Source organism: Procambarus clarkii, chromosome 61 (assembly GCF_040958095.1).
Source record: "Procambarus clarkii isolate CNS0578487 chromosome 61, FALCON_Pclarkii_2.0, whole genome shotgun sequence".
NCBI lineage: Eukaryota > Metazoa > Arthropoda > Malacostraca > Decapoda > Cambaridae > Procambarus > Procambarus clarkii.
In genome coordinates this window covers 19984844-19997455 of record NC_091210.1, presented here as the reverse complement: position 1 = coordinate 19997455, position 12612 = coordinate 19984844, and the positions used below count along the sequence as shown (strand labels likewise).

General features: G+C 38.3%; 1 protein-coding gene across 2 annotated transcripts in view; it reads right to left on the bottom strand.

Annotated features, from left to right (window-relative positions):
- Nucleotides 1–2623: 2623 nt before the first annotated feature.
- Nucleotides 2624–12612, bottom strand: part of NC2alpha (negative cofactor 2 alpha) — a 28475-nt gene continuing 18486 nt past the window's right edge. For both annotated transcript variants that reach the window (XM_045768791.2, XM_045768792.2), the window contains exon 8: nt 2624–11675. In XM_045768791.2, the coding sequence (XP_045624747.1) occupies nt 11255–11675 (421 nt within the window). In that variant the 3' untranslated portion in view covers nt 2624–11254. The remainder of the gene's footprint in view (nt 11676–12612) is intronic.

The window sequence follows — 12612 nt, the reverse complement described above, 5'->3', positions numbered from 1 at the left end:
CCTGCCATTGATTAGACGACACGTTAGTGTCTGATCCTATTCATTTCCAGCGCATAGTTTTATTCGGACGTTGTAGATTTTCAGTAGACTTTGCACTCTCTCGTCTGGGTGTAGTCGGCCGGACCTGTGGAACAAGACAAGTTAACATTAGCAATATCAGGTTTAAAATGTTAAATTTATATTTTTTTACCATTACGTAAATTTAGTTTATTAAGATTGTAACTTGCTTAGCTAAATCAATTGTGGGGTTCAGTCCCAGAGCCCATTATGTGCCTCTGTAACCGCCCACAAGATGGGTATGGGGTGCATAATAAATGAACTAAACTAACTAGATTACTGAATCCACAGATACATATAACTGTATCCCCACAGTTAGAGATTACTTAACCCACAGACACACATTACTGTACCTAGTTACAGATTACTTTACTGAAAAGTGTAGTTGCACCTTCGATCAACTAGTAAAATAGGTACCTGGTTGTTAAACGATTTGGCGGATCGAATTCCAGGGAACATAGGATTAAGAACTTACCCAAAACGCTTCGCCTGCGACCGTACAAGAATGTAAGAACTCTTGTATATATATATATATAAAAACAATGAAAATAAAATAAAAAATAGCAATTGTAAAACATATAAATTTGTTTATATTAATTCATATTTTCACCTTTTCTGTAATATGCTTTCCCACGACGGAAACCACATTACAAAAAGATAAAGGGCGACTGATTTTCCAAAGATCAACTCAAAAGAGCAGCCATACTCCATGGTATCTATTGCTAGGTCCTCCTAGTACAATTTGTGAGTGAAGAAAACAGAGTTAATTCCCGAACGGGAGAGAAATGATTGGATATGTTTCCTAATGCCTCTGTTCACCTAGCAGTAAATACCCGGGAGTGAGGCAGATGCTGTGGGGTGGCATTCTGGTAAGGGTCAGTAGGTTGAGCTTGTGGGGACCATTGAGCTAATCATATGTGATGAATTAAAGAATGCTGAACACGTTTTCGGCTTAATTCGCCTTCATCAGAACAAGATAAGAGTTTTTCTTCAATATCTTGCTCTGAAAGCGAAATGAACCGAAAAAAAGGCGTTCTCTAATTCTTCACATGTGGTTATTTCGCATGTATATATATATATATATATATATTCATTTTATTTAAACTTTGTTACAAAAAAAGGAGTTACATAAAGGGTACAAAGATGATTATCATACGTTGTTGAGTTCCTGCAGCTCCTCAGATGGCGGGCAGGAACCCTGAATGCAGTGTGCATTTCCCCTCTGAGGCGCTGGAAAAAGAAGCTGGTAGCTCTAGGGAAGTCTCTTGTTTCAATTAGCCTTGAACCCAGCTCCTTCAAAACACTGGTGGGACTCTTACCCCAGGCGGCGAGTGTCTCAGAAGCAATGGGGACAAAATTGTAGTGGTGATCCAGTTCTCTATACTTACGGGATTTGGCTGCTTCCCTGTGGGTGGCAGCGCCACCTGGTTGTGCAACACTGAGGTTAATGTAGGTGTTAGCCAGGGTTGATACGCATGTGTAGTCCCATACCAACTGCTTGCCATTCTTCCAGGGGTTCACTGTGATACCATCCGGGCGACCAATAAGAGCATCAGAGTTACGGGGCGTTAGGTAACGGGGCTCTCTTTCAGCTGGGCAGCCAGCTGTGGTGAGGCTCCTCTTGATGATGTCGTTAACCTCACTGTGCCTTGAGTGCCATCCCCCTGTGCTTTGGCAGAGTAGGCCATGGTGGCTGTACCTGTCAGGACTTCACCTTGCCGCAAATACACCTTAATAATATAATAAAATATTATATACTGTATATATATTATACAGTATTACACATAAGTTTCCTGACAGCAACAATGGGTATTAATTATATCAGGTGTAAGGAAAGGAAGGAAACTATTGGGGAAAAAGTGCCAAGCCATTATAACTATACAGCCCTTGGAAGGGATCAGAATAAGGATTTGGGATGGGATAGGAGAATAGAATGGTGCCCAACCACTTGAACGGTGTAAGGAAGCATACCAAAAATCTTGCACTAGTTGAGAACCATGTAATTTAGAGTCAAAGGCACTAACTAAAGCACTACAGGTCCCAAACTGATCCACGAGGATGTGCAAATCAAACATCAAGTATGTGAGGCAGATGCTCTGATACCCTATTATGCCGATATTACATTTGCACGGGCACCTGACAGCTGGATGGACAGCGCTTCGGACTCATAGTCCTGAGGTTCCAGGTTCGATCCCCGGTGGAGGCAGAGACAAATGGGCAAAATGTTTCTTTCACCCCTAATGCTCCCTGTTACCTAGCAGTAAATAGGTACCTGGGAGTTAGACAGCTGCTACAGGCTGCTTCCTGGGGGGTGGAGGCTTGGTCGAGGACCAAGCCGCGGGGACGCTAAGCCCTGGAAACACTTCAAGGTAACTACTACACGTTCACCATTTGCTCTTTTTAAAAAACTCACTCTCTTTCAGCCACATGTGCAGGTCAATATAAGAATAAATTCCCCCCATTCAAATTCAGGTTTTTAATTTTGCGCCAAACCAAAATAGTTTCACAACTCCTCATGCTACAGTATATTAAAAAAACAAAATAGCCAGGTTAAAGAAACATCCAATATTCCAAGATTTGTATTTGCATGGTATTAAAATATTGTTACATTACGTAACACTAATTTTGGGAATCACGTAAGGTAAAATATGCATCACTTACACTGCACGAGCCCTAAATAAATAAGGCCCCAAGCACTTATGAGGACATTAAAAAAAAAAAAAAGCAGCAGCAATAGCATCTGACACAGTAGGTGAAGACATAAACACGAGGAAAGGAATTATCAGGGGTAAAGTGCCAAGCCATTACGACTATATAGCACTGGGAAGGGGTCAGGATAAGGCTTTGGGATGGGACGGGGGGGCGAAGGAATGGTGCCCAACCACTTGGACGGTCGGGGATTGAACGCCGACCTGCATGAAGCGAGACCGTCGCTCTACCGTCCAGCCCAAGTGGTTGATGACATAAACATGAAACAAAGGATATTTTGTACTTAATACAAGTTGAACTATCAACATGTTAAAACTAGGGTAAAAGAACAGAATAAATTCTCCACAATTACATTGTTGATGAGGAACAGAAACTCAATGAAATCATTAAACCAAAAAAAGTAAACAAAGCATTAGTAATAATAATAATAATTAAAAAGACAGACACACACTGCATTACCATCATGAAATTCTCCACAATGATCCTAATTTCAGTTGCATTCAACAATTTACCTTATACTTATCCAGGCTAAAATTACTGGTATATAGATACGCATGATCAGCATAAAGTTGTGCCAGTGTTCATAATGGTGCAGTACAATCCCAACAATTCAATCTTCTCTTACACATCACAAACATTTCAATTAATGAATACTGTACAATAAATTGGCCCACAGTTATTAACTTAATTATCAAACATAATCCTGTACTCCTGTAGTCCTAGATGGGTGCTTAAGGAAAGCCCTTCACTCCTACGTAGCCGTGAAGGAAGCAAAACTTCCAGCGATCAAAATTAACATTGAAGAGTGCATAAAGCACTACACCCCCAAACAACGCTTCCTTTATCCTGAACCATACGCCACATCAAAGTCAAAACCAGTGCAATGATGGTAACCGTGTTTGCAACAACGACCCCCTGCTACGCTGAAGATGAGAAGTTTGCTTTTGGCTATTGGACAGCTTTGGGGTCAGTATGCATAAAGAGTTTGTGTGCCTTCTTAACAAAACCTGCACATCTTGCCTCTACCGAGGAGACTTAAGTCTGAGAATACTGTATTCTCAGACTTGCACTGTATTGAGGAGGCTTAAGTCTGAGAATAAGAGAATACTGTATATATTCAACAGTTTACTAGCTTCGTAATGCAGTGAGGTTGTTAGTGATCCAAAAGTTATTATTGCTATGGACAACCTTCTAACACGTCAAAGCTCATATACAATTTAATAAATGCAAACTAAGACACCACAACAAAAGAAAGATGTACAAGTATTGTAAGTGGCCTTGTAGATGTATAAGTAGTGTAAGTGTGCTTGTAAATGTACAGGTACTGTGTGCTTGTAGATGTACAAGGTACTGTAAGTGGGCTTGTAAATGTACAAGGTACTGTAAGTGTGTAGATGTACACAGGTATTATAAGTGTGCTTGTAACTATGGGTAAATCCTGCTCCGGATGTGCCAACATAGCCCACATTATTCTTGATGTTTGGAACACAGTGCAACATTCCTCAAGGAATTATGGTCAACCAAATAATTATTGCCTACAGAGGATGTGTTGTGTAATTATTGCTCAATATTTTCATATAAACACATATACAATACAGTATTCAAATCAGGCTGAAATAATGATCCTTGCCTAGGCAATTTATAATTCAGATGTGCCCCATTTTCATTACATTTTATAGAAATTATAATCATAGCATTAATAAGGCAGCAGAAAAAATATATTTAATTACTGATGGAAATATAGTTATTGTTGGCATGACAAAGATTATATAAAAATGGATTTGCTAAAATACCAAGCAATCTACTACAGTACTGGTGTAAGAAATCATAAGTTAAAAAATAACACAGGTCAATAATGTTTCAAACGTTGTTTGCTTCTGAGAAGAAGAAAAAGAGCTGTTTATTATGCATTTTGACATGTATTCTTCACCACCTTTGAGGTCAACCCCGGAACTCACAGTTCCTGCGACGGCGCTGGAACCAATCGTATTGGCGTATGCCTTTCTATTGGAGACTTTCAGCGCCGTGGAGAGGGGGGACCTGCTGCCTGGGTAACAGCTTCTTCCCCGAATCAACCTACCCTGGCTTTGCACCCTGGCGAGGCCACTCCAGACTGACAACCAGAGCGCAACTCCATAGTCTCCCGAGACTGATGGATGCCTACTACTATTCACATATATAATAATTCAAACTGCTGATTATCTACTATCGTGCAAGCAAAGGTGGTAACAAAATCCTGCTCGATTCAACAACTGGTGGATGTCGAACGTTTTTTTGCCCAAGCTCCAACGAGGAACAGAGTGACCAGTCTCTTAACATAGTTGGGAATCTCTCACACAACTATCCCTCTCAGAAATTAAAGTATAGTATATTGTGTATTCATTGTACAAACCCCATCACACAAGCAACAACCGTCAAGTTGCCACAGATGTTGGTCATTGTTCATACACCTCAAGAGCTGCTTCGTGCTGTTGTAAGTAATTATCAAAAGAAGGCACCAACCGTGCTGTTGTAAGAATCCTTCGTATGGGCTGCATACTCCAGTGGCAAAACCTTCCCATTATACAGCAGCAAAACAGCTTTAAGACTCATCTTGGATGAAAACTAAAGCTATTCAACAATTTTCAATATTTCTGTTCTCAGTGATCCAGAATTAATCATGATTGACCTCATTTGTTTCAGAAACATTTTGGCAGTAGACCAGTGCAATTATATGATCATTCTATATAGAACATTTTAAAAGGTTTAGCCGATCAAAATCTGGAAAAGAAGCCAAATTGAATATGCAATAATAACTATTTACTGCACAAGGAAAGAAATGTGTTGGAATCTGATTATTTAGACAAAGTCTACATCATCTTTGGAATGCAAATTTTGTTCAATTCCTGATCAATGTCAATATGGAGTGAAAAAAAACCATCAAAAGTAACATTCCAATGTGTGACGAGAGTTCACTGATGAAAAAAAACAAAAAAAATACAAGACTAGGAATAATCAATTCTCAAAATGGCCACCAGAGCTTGAACCATCCTAGAAAAATGCATCACTTGAAAAGAATATCCGACATGTTGACAACATCAGATATTCATTTATTATTGTCCTCGAGATGCACAAATTTTAAGTTTAACAATAAACTTTCAAGCATAGCTTTGCAGCATTAGCTGTTTTTCCTCTCTGTTCAGTGTATATTACCTAATTTATATGCAGTGCTTTTACATCATACGATTAAATAGAGGCATGTCAGGACTTTAAATAAACACAGTATCAAGGAAAATAAGTCAAGCACCTTATGGTCAGGAAAACTTTAAGGAAACACGAAATGTCCATCGAATGAGCATTTCTATACAAGTACTGAACAGTAGATTTCAATGCAACTGGTGTTCTCGTAGAGGCTCAGTAGAGTTCACGTGTAAATAAATTTCACAGGTCCAAATCATAAGAGGAAATTGTACGAGAGAAAAAAGCCCTATAACTGGCTCAAACCCCAAGCCATTTCAACCATCAGAACTAACACTTTTTGGGGATAAAATTTGATTTTATTAAGAGGCAACAGACGTATTTGATAGCTTTCCTCCAAAAAATCTCATTAGATCAAAGATGTAAGTTTGAACCAACCTGTGATACAGTAATTATTCATTGTGTCAATCTCACTAGACCAAATTTTCGAAGCGTTTCAAATCATATTTTTCAAATATTTTACTATACTACACTGTATACCCTAAGAAGTTGTGTTGAATTGCATAAACTGGCATAACTGCTTGTTGGAATAAGTGGTATGAGCAGTTGATGTATAAGAAAAAGAAGTGAACTTGACAACAAAGGGAACAAGAGCGTGATCATAAAATGTTTGTAAACCAATTGGTTTAGGAATAAATATAAAGAGTAAACTAAACTAAATAATTAAAAAGAAAGCTTCAGTGGAGAGGAAGCGCAACAGGAAGACTCGCAAGGAGTAGATATATAATGCCTAAGATAAGCTATGTAAGAAACGTTAAATGATGAAGATTAGAAGAGGAAGAAGCATTATATGGTGAAGATTACAAGAGGAAGAAGCATTATATGGTGAAGATTACAAGAGGAAGAAGCATTATATGGTGAAGATTACAAGAGGAAGAAGCATTATATGGTGAAGATTACAAGAGGAAGAAGCATTATATGGTGAAGATTACAAGATGAAGAAACTGGAAGAAGCATTAAATGATGAGGATTAGAAGAGGAAGCAGCATTAAATGGTGAAGTTTAACAGTGGAGAGAGTACTTCTGAAGTGTAATGAGTGAAGTAATAAAAAAAACCTAATAATGTGAGCATTAGTGAGAAACTGAAAGGTGGGAAAGCTGCAAAAGTTTCACAAATTAGAATGTGTGACTGACAAGTTATATTTACAAGCGAAGTTACGAGTAGGGTGAATCAGGGAAAAGTGACTGGTGCAATGAAAGTCATAGAAAAGGAAAAAAACATACTACAGTACTACTAATAATGATAATAAACAGGAAAAAATACTTTGACTGCATGCACGAATGCATGCAAGACGATCATATATTATAAACATAAAAAAAAATGAAGAGCAGTAGAAATGGACAATCAAGAAGCATTAATGAAGATACAAGTATATACTGTAGTAGGGAATGAAAATGTCAAAAAAAACTAAATTGAGGAGTGTACCAAGATGATTTATGCTTGAACAAACTGATTCAAAATTCAAATTCAAATGTTTATTCAGGTAAAGTTCATACATAAAAAGTGTGATGATAGCACTGGTGAAGAATGTATTGATTTGATGGTACAAGACGAGGTATATGATGGGTTATCTTGAGGTTATCTTGAGATGATTTCGGGGCTTTAGTGTCCCCGTGGCCCGGTCCTCGACCAGGCCTCCACCCTCAGGAAGCAGCCTGTGACAGCTGACTAACACCCAGGTACCTATTTTACTGCTAGGTAAAAGGGGCTTCTTGAGGTTATCTTGAGATGATTTCGGGGCTTTAGTGTCCCCGCGGCCCGGTCCTCGACCAGGCCTCCACCCCCAGGAAGCAGCCCGTGACAGCTGACTAATACCCCAGTGAGCATGGTTAGTGCATAAGTGGTGAATTGAGTTTAAATATGGGATGTAGTCAAGTACAAGGCTAGAAGTGGAAATCCTTTGCAAGGGAGAAAATGTATTTGCACTAAATAGGACAGTTAATGGGCATAACTGCACATTTGGTCTTATAATGCAGTTAGAAGTGCTGTAGATGATTGAAGGAGCCGCAGAAGTGTTTTAATTAACCGTGATGTAATAGTGTGAATGAACAAAGTATGGACGAGTAAGGTTTTTATTATCTATATTTTTTTCCGAGTTGATGCCTCATTACCTGATGAAAATAGGGAATGGGTCAATGATAACTGAATGGATGCATTGGATTTAGGACTCGCCCCTCCATGTAAAGAAACCAGTTTGGCAAATTGGTACATATTCTGCCCAGAACGCAACCTGCTAGTCATTTTACACCCAGTTCCTCAATTACTAGGGTACACAAGTACTAATGTAGATAATCCGTAATGCCTAATTGTGTTGCTTATTAGGCAAATGTGCGAATGATGACAACACAGTGTTTCTCAAACTTGCAGTTACCCCAGTTCTTCTGTCGTACCATAACACAGCAACTTACTACAAACCCCAATGCAAATATTCCAAGTGATGAGGAGAGACGCCGTTTCGGTCCAACCTGGACAATTATCAAGTCGATTGTGCATAACAGACCTGGTAATGGTCCAGGAAGGACCGAAGCCTTGTCATCTCCTCATCTTCTGGTGTGGGGTTTGGTTATCATATCTTCAGCCACGGTATTGTGACTCATCGTCTGCAAAGATTCCAAATATGTTGACCAGACCACACACTAGAAGGTGAAGGGACGACGACGTTTCGGTCCGTCCTGGACCATTCTCAAGTCGATTGTCGACTTGAGAATGGTCCAGGACGGACTGAAACGTCGTCATCCCTTCACCTTCTAGTGTGTGGTCTGGCCAACATACTTTAGCCACGTTATTGTGACTCATCGCCTGCATTCCAAATATGCTTTCATGTAAACAAAATATTAGAAAGAAGATTACCAGAACTGTACACAAGAATAACGAAAACCACACACTGAATATCACAGATTAATGTTAAGTAATCTATACATACCGAGGCTTAACCATACTTCGTGAATTTCTATCCTACTTTCTCGAAACCATTATTTTTTTTTTAATTAATACTAGGCATCGTGACAAATTTTTTATTTTAATACACAACATTTTTGTTAAAAAACTATGAACATCCTTTCCAAAACATTAAGTGTTCCAGGTCGTGCTACTCTAGCAAATATGTGATTCAGCATTTTGCATATAACTGCAAGGAATCATTTATTCAGAGTAATACTGACACAGTAAATGATGTATTAACGTAGTCTCCCATTCTGAAAAAATAGAAATAATCACCTTAAAGAAGTACTGTAACCTTTACCGGACAACAAAACGTTTGTCGAGAGGTAAGAAATGTTGAACTACGTGTTTTAAAGAGCTGCCTTACGTACAGTAAAATATATTATCGCTACAAGTTATTTTGATTGGATATAGCAACCCAAGTCATTCCAAAATATGAACAAAATTCCATTTTCAATTACATCTTACATTTGGCCTTCAGGACTAAAACTATACACACACAGGAGGTTATCTTGGAGGGCAAAGGAGCACAACAACTTTCTAAGAAATCAATCCATGGTCTTATTTTGCCGACTTTTGACCTCCAAAAATTACCTACCACCAGTCAAGATGTTTAACACAATCGCAATCTGAATAATTACAAACACATACTCTGTGGCATATTGGAGAAATGTGCAGAAATTAAATGTGAAACGCTGAATGATTGAAATAAAAATAGACATTATTCCAGGCTAAAAAATAAGTCTTTTTCTTATCATTATTCTAAAATTGGATTTTAGGCTAACACCAAAATTAGAGTTGAATTACACTTTCTGAAGACATACTTTTCTAAATAGGATTTATAAAACTGATTTTGCATAATGTCAAATGTCAAGTTCATAGAGTTACTTGTCAAACTGTAATGCAAAAATGCTTGACAAAAAAGGAGGCACTCCAACTCGAAACTGATTAACTGGTTACCAAGTACGGAAAGTAATGCTATGGACTCCCAATGTACCAATTGTGGATTCAATCCTAGCCAGGCCGGGTCGCATAGGTTACCGACTGGTATTCAGAGCTAATAACTACCTCACCGTCAAATTTTCATACTGGGCCAAAGCATCATCTTGCTGGCTGCATTGTCACCGGAGATTAGAAAGCATACGATATAGAATAAAAGATACAAAAATAATAATGTATCTGACCACCTATACAAAAAATTGTCAACCATTTTGTAAAGTTACAATTTCAATAATAAAAAAAAGGCCCATTCCAAATTTATTTGAACAAACACTTGTCATATATACTGCACCAATATATCACAAAAGCTTAACGGTATTTTAAGTCTATTCTTATCATTTACCGCACCAATATATCACAATTATTAATACTCTGGTGTTTAAACCCCTGAAAAATGGCTTCACGAGTTGTTGAAATCTAACGAAAAAGACACACTTCAATATGTCTTTATCACTGTTTACACACTGAAAATTAACAGAGATATGATTCAAATGTGAGAAAGCAAATAGTGCACTCTATCATGACTTTCTGATAAAGGCTTCTACCAAATGTAACCCTATTTACTCATAAAAGGAGGCTTATTGGTCCATAATGGGAGTATCAGATACAGAAATTATTAGCAAGACCTAAATATGACACAGTTCTTATATGCAGGCGAAATTTCACACACAATCGACTTGAGAATGGTCCAGGACGGACCGAAACGTCGTCGTCCCTTCACCTTCTAGTGTGTGGTCTGGTCAAACAGTTCTTAAAGGTTATGTATTACAGTTCAGGAATTACGGATAGATAGAACAGCATAAGGCTTCCACAGAAAAGTAATCATGAAACACTGAAAAATAGGTTTAAGAAATAAATGCATGGAAAGAGTTTACAGGATAAAAATTAGAGATCAATGTTCACTGCATAAAATAATACAAGATAAATAAGGAACTACCTATTAAGCCAACAATACAGTATGGAAATTAGAGCAATGGATAATAACACTTCATTAAACTGTAGGAGTATTGTGAAGTTTAACATTGTAAAAAAAAAAAAAAATCAACATTTAAACACAATATTCTTATGTACTTTGTCACATTTGAAGCATACGCTCTCATAAACTGAACGTTGGTCACATCCAATACACTCCCGAAACATTTTGGCAGCAACTAATCAGCGTAAAGACATTGCTAGAAAAACTAAAGAGGTATATTATATGTTTTGTTCTGAAAAAATTAGTTACACATATATTGAATAAACTTAAAAGGGGAGGTACAAACACAGGGGTAAATATCATATTCCAGAGTCTGATCAGAGAGAAAAAATGAGCTATGAATCATAGTCTTCATCAACTTGGTTGCTGGATGTTTGGGAATGAGCAGGTGGTGATTCGGGTAAATTGGAAAAAGCCAGCTGGTTCTTTAAAGAATAAACGGAGGTTATCACCGGAACGGGGACCCCAAATGAGGGGCGTGTTTCAGTAGCGAGTGGGGTGCATACAGGAGAAATGGAGATTTGAGTGGTAGGTGGCATCCCACTCAACGGTAATGCTGCAGGTAAACCGGGGATGGTAATCTGAATGCCTGCTGGGATGGGGCTCGAACTGGCTGCACTTGGAGGAAGTACCGCTGGAGAGGTGCAGACCGGACGTGGAGAAACCTCGTTATCTTTACCAGGTGTGCCGCCCAAACTGAACCCTCTACCAACAGAGATCTGTAGTCCAGGAACGTGCGGAGAACCCTCGCTTTTCCTAAAATAAATTCAATCAGATATATCTAAATCTGAACTCGCTAGAATAACTAACATTGAAGTTATACTAAAAAGGTATCAGATAATCTAATGCAAATCTAATGTGTATGCACGTGTGTAAGCTTTTATGAACAACTAAATTCAATCATGCATCAACCAAAAAATATTTCTTTATCTTTTTTTTTTTTACTTGCATGTACTGTACCTGCCTTAATCCATTCAGCCAAATGTGACAGTGATCAAGACTTAGAATGCTGCAGATAAAAGATTTAATAAAAATTGACTGGAGTACTGTCCTTTTGACAGTACTCTGGTACTTTTGAAGATATAGAAATAACACAGATTTTTTTAGGATTTTATTGGCCAGCTGGGAACTAAATTGTCAGTGCATTTCTGTGACAAGACAATAAAATAAATTCCTTAGACTTTTATTATTCTGAATAAAACATGCTGCTTGACAATTATATGTGTTATATAAAGTAGCCCAAAAGATAAATTCAAAGAGTAATGTTATTCACAAAACATGTTCTACATGACTGCCATTCATTTGAAAACGCACACGGCTGTGAGACTCCCACTTGTGGTGAACTTGCGTTAATTTAATTGCATTTTGAATGAATTCCTTAAGGTGATTCACGTTTCATATCTCTTTCCTGGTACACTATGGGTCTTAAGAGGGCCGCGATCTGGGGACCTCGGAGGTCACTTCATTGGACCATGGTGTTCATCTAGGGACCCAGAAATTGCTGATCTAATCATTGACACATATATGGTGACCTTTGGACAATCCAGCATATTTATTGTAATAGCCAATTTGGGTATGGTTATCTTGAGATGATTTTGGGGCTTTTAGTGTCCCCGCGGCCCGGTCCTCGACCAGGCCTCCACCCCCAGGAAGCAGCCTGTGATGGCTGACTAACACCCAGGTACCTATTTAC